Raw genomic sequence first — 16,848 nt, 5'->3', positions numbered from 1 at the left:
TTCAGGGGGTTGATTGTCCCAGGCTTTGGCTCTGTCAAAAAAATGTGTGTGTGTGTGTGTGGGGGAGGGCAGTTATTTACACTTACATCCTGAATGACGATTAACTTAAATTAGCTGGAACTGGGAGTGTGTAATTTGGACACCTCACAAGTACTTGAAGTGGGACAATGAGTTTGTAGGTCTATAGGATCCTAGCATAAAATGCTGGGAGGAAAAGGAACCAGAACACAAACCTGAAATCTATTTGTAGTTGGTAAGACCAGCTCTCCACCCAGCATGCTTTTCCCTTTATAAAAGATTCTCACCAATTAAGAAGGAAAGGGTTGTTATTTTCAGCCAGGAATTCTAATGACAAAATATCTTCAGCCTAATCCAATCATTCATGAAGATAACAGGCCAAATTCTTTGCTGGTGAAATGTAATTTGTCAGGGAACTTACACCAGTGATAAAGTTGGCCCTACTTGATCCAAATGAGCTGGGCAGAACTGGATCCTTTAGAAGCAACTTCTTGCAGGTTGCACCAGTGAAGAAAGATCAAGCAGGAAAAGTGCAGACTTCTCTACTGGGAATATGCTTCCTTAAATTTGTATCTGGATCATCTACTTTTTGGTAAATATGACTGACTTGGGCAGGTAATTCCTCATATTTTGGAAATCGAGCAAGGGGCCCATCTGTGGCTAACAGGGAAACTGGTGTAAAATTCATAAATAATACTCAACACTTGTGCCGTGTTTTACATTGCCTGTTTAACTTCACTGTGAAGTTTATCTTAGGAGTTTCTGCAACTGAGTTGAACACTGAGAGGTAGAGATTGTCTCTGAAAAACTTGTCTGGTCCTGCATCATTAAACAGCACGCACAGTCTTTTCAGTTTGTGCTGACTCTTGCCGTTGGACTAAGAGTTTTAAGAGCTGAACAGCTTTGCTACAGCTGTCAAAGTCATTTTGTAGCCAGGGAATGATCTTAGGATCAAATATTTTTTTCATGTTTATTATCATAAACTTGGCACTATGTGAAATTGTTTTAATTAAAAAATAAGGGAGGCCTCAGACCAACTAAAACCAAAAAATTTGTTGGAACAAGAATCAACACACCATTAGTCCTTATTCATATAGTAAATTAAGCCAAATTCTTGCATCCCGATGCTTGTAAACTATAGACTGTTTAAATAAGTCTGAATTTTACAGTTTGGGCCAGTTTTTCAACTAAACTTGGAGAAACATGGCCACTGATATAGTCATGGCTCAGGCTCATGAATGTTTTAGGCAAACAAGTTATTGTGTAGTCAAATCAATATTTGTGAGATCCTTTGAGAGGCTCAGACTGAAACAACAACAGGAGCGCGAAGTACTACTGTAACCGGGCAACAGGATAGGATAACAGGGCACTTCTCAATTTAATTTTTATGACTCGTTGTCAGTTGCTAGATCTCTGCACAGAGACAGAATTATTTTCTTCTGGCTCACTCACGTCATGTCAAGTTGGTCACGTACCTACGAAAGATTGGATGTGGATCTCTTGGTACCCGTTTGTCCTGTCCCTTTGCCTCGGGGAGTCCTCCATGGACAAACTCAACTCGGGGGGGAAATTTAAAATGAGACTTTGTCCTGATATTCCAGAATAGGAATAAAACCAAATTCCAGAATTTGGAGCGTGCCGAGTGGACATAAGATAGGAACAAAAACGTAGGCTACAAACTTCAAATACTTACAATGAATGACTAAAACTAATAGTACTAATTTAATTACATAAAGAAAAGGTACATACTAAAGTATAATAGAAGAGAAAATATGTTAAATAATTATCAGGTAATATGGCATGAGGTACAGTAATAGCTTATCCTTGTGTTGTTGTTATTACTGTTCTTAATCAGCTGGGATCCTGGTTTTCTGACTTAAAAAAATCCCCAATTTTTGGTCTAAAAAAAAAAAAAGTAACCCCAAATCCACATTTTTTCCATGATTAAAATGAAACATCACTGTATCTATCAATAAATATATCTAGCTAAATGTATATTAGCTGTATTTCATTTAATTCATGGAGAAATGTGGATTTGGAGTTATTTTTCTCTAACCGAAAATTGGGGATGTTTTAAAAAAATAACCCCAAATCCACATTTTTCCATGATTTAAGTGAATCCTCAATATATCTATCAATAAATATAGCTATCTATCCATCAACAGGTAAATAGATAGATCTATATCAGTAGTGTTTCATTTAAATCATGGAGAAAAGTAGATTTCGGGTTACTTTAAGCAAAAATTGGGGATTAAAAAAAAAAAGTAACCTCAGATCCATATCCCATTATTAAAATGAAACCATGTATTCATGTATATATGTGTGTGTGTGTGTGTGTGTGTGTGTGTGTGTGTGTGTGTGTGTATGTATATATTGCGTGTGTGATGTTTCATTTAAATCATAGAAAAATGTGGATTTGGGGTTATTCTCTTTAACCGAAAATTGGGGTTTTTTTGTTTTTTAAATCGAAGAAAACCAAGACGGGCCCCCTATGAACCACGGTCCCAGCCCAGCGCGCCCAGGCAGGGCTCAGATCCAGCTGCGCCTCATAGAACGTCCCCTGTCGTGACATGACGCTGCCCGCCTCACGCTGACGCGCCGTGGCCCCGCGCAGTGACGTCACCGCCGCGCGGCGGTTGGCGCTCCCCGCCCGTAGGACCCCGTTGGGGCTGCCCCATGCGCTGCCTGACACCACCCGCGTCGCGCCCGCAGCGGCACCGCCTACGCCGCCAACAGCAAGCGGGTAGGGAGCAGCGGGAGAGGCAGCGGGCGCGGGGCGAGCCGGGGTTGCGCTCAGGCGGCGCGGGGGACAGCCCGGTGGGGGGCCTGTCGGGGGCAGGCGCTGGCAGAGTCGGGGCAGCGGAGCGCCCATGTCCGCCCGGGCGGGCAGAGGTAACCGCCCCGCCCCCCGCGGGTGAGGGCCCGGGGCGCGGCGGGGCCGTTGGGGGCCGGGGCGCGGCCCGCGGTGACGTCGTGCCCGGGAGGGGTGGGGGCCGGGGCGCGGCCCGGGGTTTCCCGCGGCCGCCTCAGTTCCGCGTCTGCGCCCGGGGGTGGGGGCGGGGCGGGGTGGGAGATCTCTCTCTCCCAGTACAGCCAGGGGGGATCCAGGCACCAGTTTTGAGCGCCCCGGCCCTGGCTCCCTCCTCGTGGGAAGTTCTGCACGACCCACGCCAAACTTCCCCGAGCCGCGCAGGAAGGGTTGGGGGAAAGCTCCCTTCGCTTTCGTCCGGGGGGGGAAATCCGGCTCTGCTTGTGTCGACGCTTTTGTCCGGGGCTGACAGGCGTTAGCAACGTTGTCCGGCTCGTTCCGCGGAAGGGGGCATCTTGCCACGAGGACATCCGCTTTGCCCCGTGCGTGCGGCAGCGGCGGCGGTCTGCGCGATAGTATCGATAGTTGTCGGGGGCTGGAAGGGACCTCGCAGGCCGTCGGGTGCACGTCTGCGCCTGATGCCAAAGGTCTCGGCGACTCGCGCCCGGGTGTGATGTAGATCGCATGCAGGAGCAAGCGCGTGTCTGTCGAGGACGGCGGGCCGACAGTTTACAAAGCCAACGCGTGCTAAGAAACCGTAGCTCGAGCAGCCAATATGACCCTTTGGGCTTCTCCAGGGTAGACGGGACTAGCGTATATTTGAATTTCTGCTTCCCCGGGCCTGCCAGACGGTGTTGGGGAGGGGCGGGGCTGATGCTGAGCCTCTCCCGCTCGACAGGTGGCCTCACGCAGACCGTTTCTGTCACCTGCTTTGCAGCGAACGAAGCTACAGAACGTGTTTGCGCGTCAAAGTTGTTGTGAAGAATTAAAACATGGGAAACAAACGTATTCCGGAGACCAGCCTAAGATCGAGTTGGGATGGAAAATGCATGAGTGAAAAACATTAGAGCGTTGTGTGATGGCGTTCGAAACGCAGCAAATGTTTACAAGGGAGGGACCTAGAAGGCGTTTTATTTGCCGTGACGAGTCCTTGAGTTCTGGCCTCCTTATCGGCCCGTTCTCTTGTTTCTACCATCCAACTCTGAGCTGATAAACTAAAATGATGCCCGATACAATAAAAAGTAAAAACAACATCATATTGGTTGCCTGAGCTGTGGCTTCTTAGCGCTGTTTGGTTTTAGCACATGCGTGTGTCTAACTGTCGTCCCTTCTCGGCAGACATGCATGCACTAGCATCTGGATGCATTTCTTTGTTACCTTTGTCATCAGGGAAACACTATTCCAGTTGTTTTCCTTGTCATGAGTAATAATAAGTAGTCCTTACCTGGTCCACCACATCCTGAGTTATCCCCTCTGTTACATTCATACGTCCAGTTCAATGGACCAGGGATCAAATTTCTGAATATCAGCCTGAATATATTGGTCACAAAACTGCTAACATCGGAGATCACTTTGCTAAACAGTCTTTAGTTTCCCTGCATCTGATGCGAGCCAGAAGGGTCATGCCGGGAGTAGTTATTTAGCAAATGTCCATGCTTGTAGTTTATACTTTTTTTTTTTTTTTTAAAGCTTAGGTTCATTTTTTTTAATAACGTCTTAATTTTTATGTCTTTCAGCTGTTTGCTTTTAACCTGAGCTCTAAATGTATTTTTTTTAAACATCTTTTTGCTATAATTATAATGTTTTGATAAAGGTTGTTTTAAATTAATAGCTGTTTCCTGTATTTTCTGAAAGATTTCTGTTAGTATTAAAATGAACTCTGATCTTATCAATGGGGTGCTCAAATGACCCGAAAATGTAGGAAGGCCCCCATTCGAACTGTTAAGACAAACTGAGGGAGCTCTAGGATGAATGTGGCCTTCATGATGTCCCTTCTGTGAGCTTAGTCTGCTGAACTCTTAACGTTGAGTTTGCAGCAAAATATTTGGAGGACCAGATCTTATAATTGGATTAAAAAAGTGCCTTCCTAGAGTCCATCCCAGATCCATTTGCACATCTGGCCTCTAGTATGAAGTTTTTAAACATACTGATTTCATACTAAAGCTATTTTAAAATGATGCAGGATAAAATAAAAAGTAAAAATAACATAATATTGGCTGCCTGAGCAGGGCAATTGGCAGGCAGTGAGCTGTGGAGCTTTTCAGTTGTAATTAACCATTGGTCATTTTGGTCAGTTCAGTAGGGGCCAGAGTTGGTATCCGTTGGTAGTTGCAGTGACATGTGTGAAATTAATTTGTCTTTGTCCAGTTTCCCTTGAATACAAGTCTCAGCAAAACAACCACCTTTTCCAAACAGTTGGCAGAGAGTGAGAACTTTGCAAACAGTAAGTGATCAAGTATTGATTTTTCATGGTAATTGACCTACTTTTACATATAAAGGACACAGATTTGGACAGTTTACACAGCTACTTTCTTTGAATTTTTTGTTCTGTAGCTAGACTATCTTTAAAAAAACTCTTCACGAGAAACAGTCAAATATCTACAAAATATCCCAAATTCCCTATGTTCATATAGTATTCAATCTATCTTCTGAGTAGGAAGGATTATCAAAGACTTTTCATGTTAGGAGAAAATGGAAATAATCAGTAATGAGGATTTGCTTTAAGGTGGGGTGATTTTTCAAATGTACACTCCTTCAAATAAGTACCTTCTGAGTTCTCAATGTTTATTACTTTATTCATTTCCAATGTAATAATTATGAGAATGAAAATAACCAGGGAACTTTTCTTTTATCGTTCAGACATTTCATTCAAACTGGAAACACATAAACCTGACTTATTTGTTTTCATGACTTAAAATGACAGAAAGGTAGAAGGTAGACAAAAGTCTACCTGGTCATTTGTTTTTAATACTTATCAGTCCTGACAATTGAAGTTAATAAAATAACTAACGATTGTCTAGGAATTTTTTAATTTAACAGCAACTCCCTAAAAGTTTGAATTGCAAAAAGAGTGAAGTGTAAGAGTATAATTTACTATAAGTAGGAATATTAAACTTTTCCCCTTGATCCTAATTCTGCAAATGCCTGTGTTTATGTGGTTAAGCGTATGTACGCGAGTAGTAACAGTAGGACTAAAGGTGAGCACGTACATTCACATTTGTAAAATTGAGGCTCTGATGTTAGAGCGTAAATGTTCCACTATCGGAGGTAGGATCCTTCAGGATCTAAAAATACAGAACAGTATTTAATACATAGGTAATTCAAAGGTAAATTGCATGGACAGTAAAATATTTTTTGCAGCTTGTTGCAGAAAGGGGAAAGAATTTTAGGAAAGCCCTTCTTTGATAAGTAGGGTTGTTTTTTTGAGCAGTTTCTTGGCACTGAGGGTTGTTGGTTTTTGGGTTTTTTTGTTTTTTTTAAATTATTATTACTGGAGTGCTTGTTCTTGCTCAGGTTATGGCAGCTTCAAACAGTCATCTGACTTTACATCTCAGGCTGACAAGAGTACTATAAACCATGCCAAAAGCTGTTATAGACATTTAGATTATGTGCCAAAACAGCATTTTCCGTCTTGTCCTGAGCCTCGGGAAATGGGAACAATGTAACAGACTAGTACATGTTGCATGCACATTATTTACCAAGTTTCCTTCATTGATTTCACTTAGTATTTTAACCGAATGGTTTTAAAACCGAATACAGCTTTAAATCAAGTATTATACAGAAATTACAACTTAGAAAATATCGAAATACAATGAAAACTAATTTGTATTTTAATAGTATAGTAAAAATGGTGATATTCCTGTATTTCTATAGATTTGCCTGGATAACATAATGCCAGCTGAGCGCAAAAAGCCAGCAAATATGGAAGAAAAAGAATCTTCATTAAATAACAAAGATAAAGACTTCAGTGAAAGGCGACCAGTGAGCAGTAGAGAGAAACCAAAAGATGACGTCAAGGTTGGCATGAAGAGAGAGGCCCTAAAGACATCTGAAGATAAAAAGAAAAAACTGGAAGAGGATAAAAGGAAAAAAGAAGACAAGGAGCGAAAGAAAAAGGAGGAGGACAAAATAAAAGCTGAGGAGGAACAGAAAAGGAAGGAGGAGGAAGAAAAAAAGCTTGAAGAGGAAGAGAAAAAGAAACAAGAAGAGGAAGTAAAACGGCAGCAAGAGGAGGCAGCTGCTCAGCTGAAGTAAGATTTATGGTTTACAGCAGTAATTTTTCAGAGTTTAGCACCACTCCAGTTGAGAACCACTGCCACAGATTACCAAAGTGGTTCTTAACCAGGGTGATGCCACCATCTCTGTCAATAAATTTAATGCAGTCAGGAACTTCCACTCCTGCTGCCATCACTCCCAGATCTGGCTCCATACAAGGTGCATGGGGCACTTTGACCTGGCGGCAGAGTCCTTGAAAGGGTCTTATGGCACTCCAGGGTGCTGTAGTAGCCGAGTAGGCAGCCACTGTTTTATGGTTTTAATTTTGGTTAGTAGTTTCTTCCTTTCTCAGGCAAAATTCCTGTTGACCTCAATGGGAATTTTGCCTAAGTCATGGCTGTAGGATCAGTATGATTCTATTTAATGAATGAATTGCATTAATTCTCTTACAAACACAAGCAGTCAACACTTAGCAGCTATATTGTGTCCGAGCACCTGTTGCTGTTCTAGGTAGCATCCTCAGAATATGTAGCTGGAGAAAATATTGCTGATAAGCAGTTGTTGCTCTTACCAGGTGTTGATCTCATGGGGTATCACTTATTTGAATTTATATAAAATGCAAAGTGATATCCACCATGTCTTTTGAGAAACTAAAATAAGGCAGTTAGTCACCTGCCTAATAACTTTTATCCAAGCTTCTACTTTGAATTGCTAGGACTGTCATTAGTTTAGAGTTTGTAGTATTGTAGACAAACATAACTGAATTTAGCATCACTAAATCTGATTGAGGTAGAAAAGTATTACTTCCACTTAAATAGGTGAAAAAGTAGAGGCACAAAGAGGCTAAGTGTCTTGCTTGTAGACGTAGATGATATCTCTTTGGGAATAGGCACCAGATATGCTGGTGCCTATTCTCAGTCCTGTGTCTTAGTCCCAAGACCAGTCTTAAAAGTATTTGCTGTAAACTTTTAAGTGGTAGAAATGGTCTGTGATCTATAAACAATTCTCATAAAGAGTTAGGGATTGTTGAAATTTGCGTGGAAAATATGCAAGGAAACACAGGACACAATAGGAAGTAGTGTTAGATTTAGTAAATGGTCCTCTGATATTAAGAGGCACAGTGGAGTTAGAGGCATGATCTTTTGAATGATAATTAAAATCCAGATTCTGACCATTTTTATTTTTTTTTCATTTAAAATACAACACTAAGATAGGGATGTCAGTCTTGGCCAGAATTATGGTTAAATGAATGCTTTTTGCCTACTTAAATACAATTGGATACAGACTGCTACTTACTCCAAACAATTGTATAATATAGCTTCATTCTGTTCCCTAGTTGACCTATTTTAGTCTCGAAAAGGAGGATTCTTGTATTTGGACTTTTCTGTGTAGTATTTTTAATCAACAAGCATTCAGTACTTTGCAGGCATTTTTATGTTTTACATGGGTGGTATCTGCTTATTTTCAGCAAAGGTTAGAAGCAGTCCTGCCATTTAGTGATCCCATGGATTATTGGGAATTGCTTAATGTTAAGAGAACATGCTAGATGTTTACTAGCAGGTAATAAGTATTGGGAAATGTTAAGACAAGATTACAACTGAAAAATGAATTAACTTGTGATACATTAGCATTGGTTTTAAATGGTTCCTAGAACTGTTAATCTATAAAAATTCAGGAACCTGTAGTGGAAATAAGTAGATTTTTTAAAGTTTTGTTTTGTTTTAGAGAAAAAGAGGAAGCACATCAGCTCCATCAGGAGGCTTGGGAACGCCATCAAGCAAGAAAGGAACTCCGCAGCAAAAACCAGAGTGCACCAGACAGCCGCCCTGAGGAAAATTTCTTTAGCAGATTGGACTCAAGTCTGAAGAAGAACACAGCTTTTGTTAAGAAGCTAAAAACTATCACAGAGCAACAGAGAGACTCCTTGTCCCATGATTTTAATAGCCTCAATTTAAGCAAGTACATTGCAGAAGCTGTAGCTTCTATTGTGGAAGCAAAGCTCAAAATATCAGATGTGAACTGTGCTGTGCACTTGTGTTCTCTGTTTCACCAGCGCTATGCTGATTTTGCTCCCTCATTACTTCAGGCCTGGAAAAAGCATTTTGAAGCAAGGAAAGAGGAGAAAACTCCCAACATTACCAAACTAAGAACTGACTTACGTTTCATTGCAGAATTGACAATAGTTGGGATTTTCACTGACAAGGAAGGTCTGTCTTTAATTTATGAACAGCTAAAAAACATTATTAACGCTGATCGAGAATCCCACACTCATGTTTCTGTGGTTATAAGCTTTTGCCGGCATTGTGGTGATGACATTGCTGGCTTGGTACCGAGGAAGGTTAAAAATGCTGCAGAGAAGTTTAACCTGAGTTTTCCTCCTAGTGAGATAATCAGCCCAGAGAAACAACAGCCTTTCCAGAATTTGTTGAAGGAATATTTTACATCATTGACCAAACACCTGAAAAGGGACCACAGGGAGCTACAAAATATTGAGAGACAAAACAGGTGACATTTAAACATTGTTTTTCATTAACTGAGAAAGCAGTTGAGTTCATAAAATGTTTAGATTTTTTTCACCTCTTACCCTCAAACAAAACTTTTTGCTTGCTGTGTGTGGGAGGAAAAAAGTACTTCTTCTGCAGAAGATTCTCTGTACTAGCAGTGGAGAAAGATATTTTATGTAGGGTTTTGAATACAAAGAAATAATAAGGTATTCATTTTAAATATTTAAAGAAAACTGCTAAGTAACCCCCTACCCCTTCCACCTGGTTTTAATTTTTTCTTTCACTCCCATTTTTTGTAACATTTCCTTAGCAGCTTGAGATGAATATTTCTTTCCTAGATGATGTTGTCCTTTACCACTTAGCACATACTGATTTCTCCTTCCTCACCCACTTGTTTCTTATGGAGCATATACTAACATGGCTTTTCTTTGTTTTCTTTTTCTGTGTGGCAACCTTGTCAGTAAAGATCTGAATATAGGGGTTAAAAATAAGTTTAGTAGAAAAATCCTTTAGGTTTTAATAGATATGAGTTTACAAGGTCAGATTGGCTTAAATTACTTTTCCCTTTTAAACTTGAACTCCAGATATTAAATTGGACAATATCAACCTTCATACTTCGGGAATTAGGTCACCTAAATACCCTAACCTTGAAAGAGATTTTCATCATGGACATGTTGATGAATAACTGTCCACTTTCCTCTTAAGTGTCCTGAAGCGTCATTCTGGTTGTAAGTAGGTTGATTGATGTGATGTGGCAATTCTTGCATTCCTAGAATCATTCCAATGCCAGAGTTAAGCAAGCGACTGTTTTCAGATATTGATAAGAGCCTGAAGTAAAAATGCTACCTCCGTAACATGGACTCAGTCAAACTGCACAGGTTTGTAGTATCCAATACCAAAAAACCCAGATGTAAACATTTCCAGTCTTTTAGGTCTGAAATCCAGATGAAAATGTAAGCAGTAGAAAATTTTGGCATGAACAAATTTTAATGTTGAGTCTAAGCTGTTAACAATGGGTGCAAGAGAGAAACGTGGGCCTTTGTCATAGTTCTGGCCCATCCCTATCGGGCAAATACTCTGGATAAGTTGGATTCTGTAGTAGTACTTCTTAAGAGTGTGTGTGTGCGTGCTTGTCTTTTTTTCTCTCTGTCACCATATAAGTAATTTAATGGATGTTAACTTTTATTATGTAAACTGTTGTAGCTATATTTAAGTCTGGGACAAAGATAAATGTAAGAAGAATATCAGGGAAAATTAGGTTACCATTTCGGTCTGATTTGATTTCCTAAGTATTTATGACTTTCCCCTTTTATCCTCTGCATTTGTATATTAATTTAAGCAGAGCTTAATAGACCTGGCAAGTCCAACTAATGTTTTACATCTTCTAAGCGTGGGGCCATTGTTTAACAACACAGGACAGCTGGTTACCGACGCTCAGGAGAACACTGAACTCCTGAATGACCACTTTGCTTCAGTATTTCACCGCACTAAGGGGAAAATGATACTAGATAAGGTTCAGAATGGACGTGTTGGGAATGATCACCTTCTTATTGTAGATGCTGAGCTGGTCCATGATTAATTAGAAAAGTTAGACATTTATAAGTCAGCAGGACCGGATGAACGTCATCCGAGAGTGCTGAAGGAGCTGGCTGAAGTCATCATGAGACCTCTGGTGAAACTCTTTCAAAACTTGTGGTGCTCAGGGGAGGTCCCTGAAGACTGAAAGAGGGTCAGTGTTGTGCCCATCTTCAAGAAGGGGAGGAGAGAGGGCCCAAGCAACTATAGGCCAGTTAGCTTAACTTCTATCCCAGGGAAAATCCTGGAAAAATTCACCAGGGAGTCTGTGCAGTAGGCTTGCAGAAGGTAAGATTCTGAATGACAGCCAGCATGGTTTCATCGTGAACAGGTCTTGCCTTACCAATCTCATCTTCTACAACCAGGTAACTTGCCACCTGGATAAGAGACAGGAGGTCAACATTGTATACCTAGACTTTCAAAAGGCTTTTGATTTGGTATCCCATGATGTGTTCTCACAGGAAAATTGGAGGATTGTGGGCTTAACTGCTCGACAGGTGGGTAGGACCCAGAGAGTTGTAATGAACGGATCTGTTATCCTGGCAAGAAGTGGCCAGTGGTGTCCCTCGGGTTGGTGCTTGGTCCAGTGCTTTTCAACATCTTTATCAATGACTTGGATGTGGGGGTGAAGAGCTCACTGGCCAAGTTCACAGACGACACCAAGTTATGAGGGAGCATGGTCACTCTTGAAGATTGCCTGTGCCTGCAGCCTGACCAAGATGGGCTGGTAAATTGGGTGAGTCAGAACCAGTTGAAGTTCAGCATTGAGAAGTGTAAAGTGTTCCATCTGGAGATGAACAATCCCCAATATACTTCCAGGCTTGGCCCCAAACTGGCTAGCGCCACAACTGAAAGGTCCTAGGAGTAATCATAGACCATAGTATGAATATGAGCTGTCTGTGCGATGCTGTAGCCAGCAGAGGAAACAATACTTTGGTATTCATCAACTGATGCATTTCAACCAAAACCAAGGAAGTGATTCTTCTGCATTTCTCAGCACTGGTGAGACCGCAGTTGGAGTACTGTATCCAGTTCTGGGCACCACACTTCAACAGGGATGTGTGGAGAAGCTTGAGAGAGTCCAGAGAAGAGCCACCCGTGTGATCAGAGACTTGCATGGCAAGCCATATGAGGAAAGGCTGAGGGACGTGGGCCTCTTCAACCTGAAAAAGAGAATGCTGAGAGGGGACCTGGTAGCAGCTTACTGCTATATCAGGGGACTACGTCAAGGGCTTGGCAAACAGCTGTTCACCAGGGCACCCTTGGGGAAAACCAGGAGTAATGGCCATGAACTCCTGGAAGATGATTTCGGGCTTAACACTAGGAAAAACTTCACACATAAGGTGTCCAGACTGTGGAATAAGCTCCCTCCACAGGTAGTGCAATCGCCTACCCGGGAAATCTTCAAGAGGAGACTAGACAGTCACCTCTCTGGGGTCACCAGACCCCAGTTGTCTTTCCTGCCTAGTGCAGGGGGCTGGAAATGATGACCTTGCAAGGTCCCTTCCAGATCCTTACAATCTATGAATCTAGAATTGTATGCCTTCTTTAATTATCCAGCAGCCAGATGGGCAGGCACCAGGGGGAGGCAAGTTACCAGGGAGACGGTAGCAGGGGGACAGGTGCCAGGGGGAAGGAAGGCCAGCAATGTGAGGAGCGCAAGGATCAGGCTGCTTGCCCACTGTCACTGCTTTCCTTGTCACAAGGGTCAGGGGACAAATTTTAAGATGACCCTCCAATAATTAGATTCTGTACATGGGAAATGATCAGAAATGTATTAATCTGGTTATTGAGGGGGTAGTCTTAAATTCAAAATTGTCTTGGATTCATGTAAATACATTATTTTAGAATCGATGCATAGTTTAGTAAACATCTACTTAGGTCTTTCAGTTACACAGCTGCTATTGAATGCTAGACCCAAAACTATATAATGAGAAACTAAGTTGTCCATCTGTCCGTCCCCCCCCACCCCCCCCCCCGTACAAAGAAAGTTGAGAATTAAAATGAGAGTGAGAGAGAAATCTGTGAAGGTTTTGATGCTTTAAATATGTTCGTTTATACAACCTAGAGTGCAGGACTCTGTTCTGGTACTGAGGTGTTCTGCAGGATCATTTAGATTCATTTGGTGATAACTTTTTGTTAAATATTTGGGTTTTAAAATAGTTGCATTTTGCCTTTGTATTGGAGAAAAGCCTATTTCTGCTTAACTTGGTTAGCACATTTATAGCTATACTAGGAACAAGCTCTTTAGATTTGCAAGGCATGACCAAATTCTGGCTAGTGAAAAGTTTGAACATGTACTAGAATTGAACATAGAATCTGGTCTTTTTCTTTTAATGTGGCTGTAAAAATGGCACTTTCAGCAGATCTACTACTTCTGTGTAATATTCAAAGCATGACCTGCTTTACTAACAGCTAAAGAGTTATGCTAGCGTGCAATTAACCCAGTCTTTTTGAGGAGCTGTCCAACTTGAGTTCAATTCAAGTGTGGTGATCTGTTTAAGCTTTTTTGTGTCTGGGTGGCACTTGAGTGAAGCACACCTTTAAAAGGTTTGTTGCATTTGTAAATGAACAAGGAAGCATATAAACAGTTTAATACTGTGCTCTGACTCCCAAATATATTTACAGACTAGCTCAATATAATTGAAAATTTGTTTTCAACCAATTGGATTCTTCCTTTCAAAATGTTTAAGATGAAAATGTCCCTAACTGCTGCAGTGTTTATGGTCATAGAGATGATGTTCATTTACTGCTAACGTGTAAATAGCATAAAACGATGCTGTAATAAAACACTTCATTCATGAGTCCTAGGAAATCAATAAAACCTATAGTGTCTAGTAAGTTAATGAAAGGTTTTATTGTTTTTTGTGAAATAGTTAAAGGAATGACAAAAATAAGTTGCATTAAATATACTTATACTATTAATTGTGTGTTAAACAGAATCCTTCAAGATACCAAATTTATTCTTTTCACAGGTATTTAATTTATTTTTAAAATATTTCATCAAAGTTTATTTCCATTATGGTCTGTTCCTGGCTAGTTTTGTTTTTGTTTTGGTTTTTAGTCCTCACATGCTAGCCAAAGGCTACAGTGTTTGGGTTTACAAAACTGCAGCAGTATATTTAACTCTAATAAAATCTTGTTAATTGAACAGATCTGTTCACATGACAATGTCATCTTGGTCTTTGTGTAACAAACCTGAGCTCTTAGGCCTCATATTGATTGATGCATATCCTTGAGTAGAGCCACTGATATCTCTCTCTTTCTTTCACGCCAGCTCATGCTTTGGGTAGTTGTCACCTCTCATAATCGAGGGTGCAAGTGGCAGGAAACAGCTGCTGAAAATATTACTGAGCTTTTATTGAAGGCATATTAATGCCTTCTAGATGTTTTGGTCCCCAGCAAGCAAAACTTCTGTTGATCTCCTCTCTCCCCTTATGTAGGAGAGGGGATTTTCTTTAAACTGTTTAAATCTACCTGGATGAAACACAAAAGCTCTTATTCTTGTCTGGAAATTTATTTCCCTTTATCAACTGTTAGGAAAAAGATATTCTCAAGAGCATGCAGTTGTGGAGTTTTTTTGTTGTTAAAAATTGGGGATGATGAACAGAGTCATGCAGCTTGTTCTAGGAGTTATGGAGACCTCCTTTTACTGAACATAGCTGGCTTTTGTGTTTTGAATCAGTTTTTGAACAGTGCCTGTCTGTGGTAACAACCAGTCAGTATTATCCCCAAAACACCATTCAAACTACTATGAAACAAATCAAAGAGGATTACTAGATAAAAGAAAACTGTGTTGCCTTTGTTGTGAAAATGAACATTGGGCCTAGTTCACAGTTGCCTTCTAGCCCATGTGTTGTCTGTGGTCATGTGTAACAGGTTGTATAGCTAGAGTGATTCTGGATGAAGAGGTCAATCCTTACCCTTCAGTGTGACCCTCCAGTCACCATAAACTACTGGTGTAAGAGGGAGAATATCAAGGACAAAGGAAGGTATAGGTGGGACAGTCCTGTATCCCAGCTTGTGCAGAACTTATAGCAGTGGTTGTCAATCTTTTTAGACTCAAGGTACCCTGGGATAAACTTGAGGTACCCCTTGGAAAATGCCAGCTCTTAGTTTTTCTGTTGCAAAGAACTCAGAAAGACCACAATTATATGGATTTCAATGTGCAATCTCTGGGTTTATCTTGTGAATCACCTGTGCATACCTAACAGTGTTAACGTTGGTGATACTCTGTGGCACCTTCAGGGCACAGGAGTTTGCAACAGTATCTCTGAAGTTGTTTTGGTTGTTTGTTTTTTTAAATCTGAAATTTTATGAGCCAAGGTAGCTAGAAATAAATGGTACAGTCTGGTAATATGAAATGTTAATTTCTAGACCCACATATACCAGGCCCATCATACCTTTAAATACTGCTGTTTTGATTAATCTTGCTCCTCTCCCGTCATCCCCCTGCCTGCCATGCATGCTTGAATGCTTCGTAATTTTTACAGGTGCTATTTTAGTCTAATCACGAGGAGTAGAAGCTGAATCCGACTGTAGTAAGTTAGAACTCTGCTCACATAAGCAAAGATTCTTGGTGGCAGAAGAGTGGAAGTGCTCTCATGGTCAGTTTGTGCTTCTAGATCAGATCATGAGCAGTTGTCAGATGCATCTATGTTAGAGGCACTATCTGGGTTGCAATAATTTATTTTAGGACTATGTTGACATCATTGCTTGTATCTGTACAAGAAACCTAAAAATGAAGGGTAGCAACTGAACCTAGTGAATTTAAAAAAAACCAAGGAAGCTGGAGAATTAGGATTTTTTTTATCAATGACACCTGAGATAATAAAGATAGGTAAATTATCTTTAAAATATAGTGACTTTTATGAGACATCATTTTTAATTTCAAATCAAATCTTTATGTTAGGCTGTCACTCGGATCCAGAGCCTCAGGGGAATCTGAAAATGCTATGCACAGTAGTGATGCTACGTAAAAATGTGATTTAAAGATACTTTCAAATCAGGACAGCGTAAAGTGTAATGCACATTTTTCAAAGTTACACTCTCACATTTGATCCCCAGTTCGGGGTTGCGGGGGGGTTGTTTTTTTTTTTCCCAGGCAACTGAGTGTTTACAAAATCTATTGTTAGTTGACTATAAACTTTTCAATAAGAACTGTTTTAAAAAATAAATATTGTTCTGCAACATTCAAATTTTCTGCAAATCGGGCAGTCTGTCTGAACAGAAATGGCCTTACAAACCAAAAAAAAAAAAGGAAGGGGAGGAGCAATAATTTCCTTTTGGTATCTGAGGTGGATTTATGGCATGATTTAGAGCTCTAAGGCTGGTATTTTTGTCAGTTGCTATCTATAGTCTTGTTCTGGTGTGAAGTCAGTGTGTAGTTTGGTTCCAGCATTGAACATCGTGGGGATGCCAGCTTCTTCCCCTCGACAGGAGTGGAACAAGTGGTTCTATGTGTTAATGCCTATCTTGCCTTGATTACCTTCACTGGCACACTTATAGTTGTTCTACAAGCATTTGTCCTATATAAGCTAAAAGGCATGTTTTGAGTTTTTCTTCTACCTTTAATTTTTTTCTTCTCCAAATAAACTGAAGCTTGGTGGGGAGGGGTGCTCTGTAGACTTGATTATCTAATCTTCCAGACTCATGGTGTCTTACTGCACAGAGTAACTTTTCTTTTTTTTCCTTCTGTATAAATGTTGTCTGGTCCCTGAGGTACCA

The 16,848-nt window shown here is 40.7% G+C and overlaps 1 protein-coding gene across 10 annotated transcripts in view; it reads left to right on the top strand.

Moving 5' to 3' along the window:
* UPF2 (UPF2 regulator of nonsense mediated mRNA decay) overlaps positions 1-16,848 on the top strand; it is a 121,304-nt gene that overhangs the window by 5,402 nt on the left and 99,054 nt on the right. For 3 of the 10 annotated variants that reach the window (XM_059725781.1, XM_059725773.1, XM_014607534.3), the window contains exons 1-4: positions 2,846-2,910; positions 5,195-5,270; positions 6,701-7,077; positions 8,768-9,547. In XM_059725781.1, the coding sequence (XP_059581764.1) occupies positions 6,719-7,077; positions 8,768-9,547 (1,139 nt within the window). In that variant the 5' untranslated portion in view covers positions 2,846-2,910; positions 5,195-5,270; positions 6,701-6,718. Of the gene's footprint in view, positions 1-2,667; positions 2,762-2,845; positions 2,933-3,293; positions 3,475-5,194; positions 5,271-6,700; positions 7,078-8,767; positions 9,548-16,848 lie in introns of those variants that run through there. The other 7 variants (XM_059725776.1, XM_059725774.1, XM_059725775.1 and 4 more) reach the window with 7 other exon arrangements.

The sequence above is a fragment of the Alligator mississippiensis genome, chromosome 4 (genome assembly GCF_030867095.1).
Source record: "Alligator mississippiensis isolate rAllMis1 chromosome 4, rAllMis1, whole genome shotgun sequence".
Lineage (NCBI taxonomy): Eukaryota > Metazoa > Chordata > Crocodylia > Alligatoridae > Alligator > Alligator mississippiensis.
This window is presented reverse-complemented; position numbering and strand designations above follow the sequence as displayed.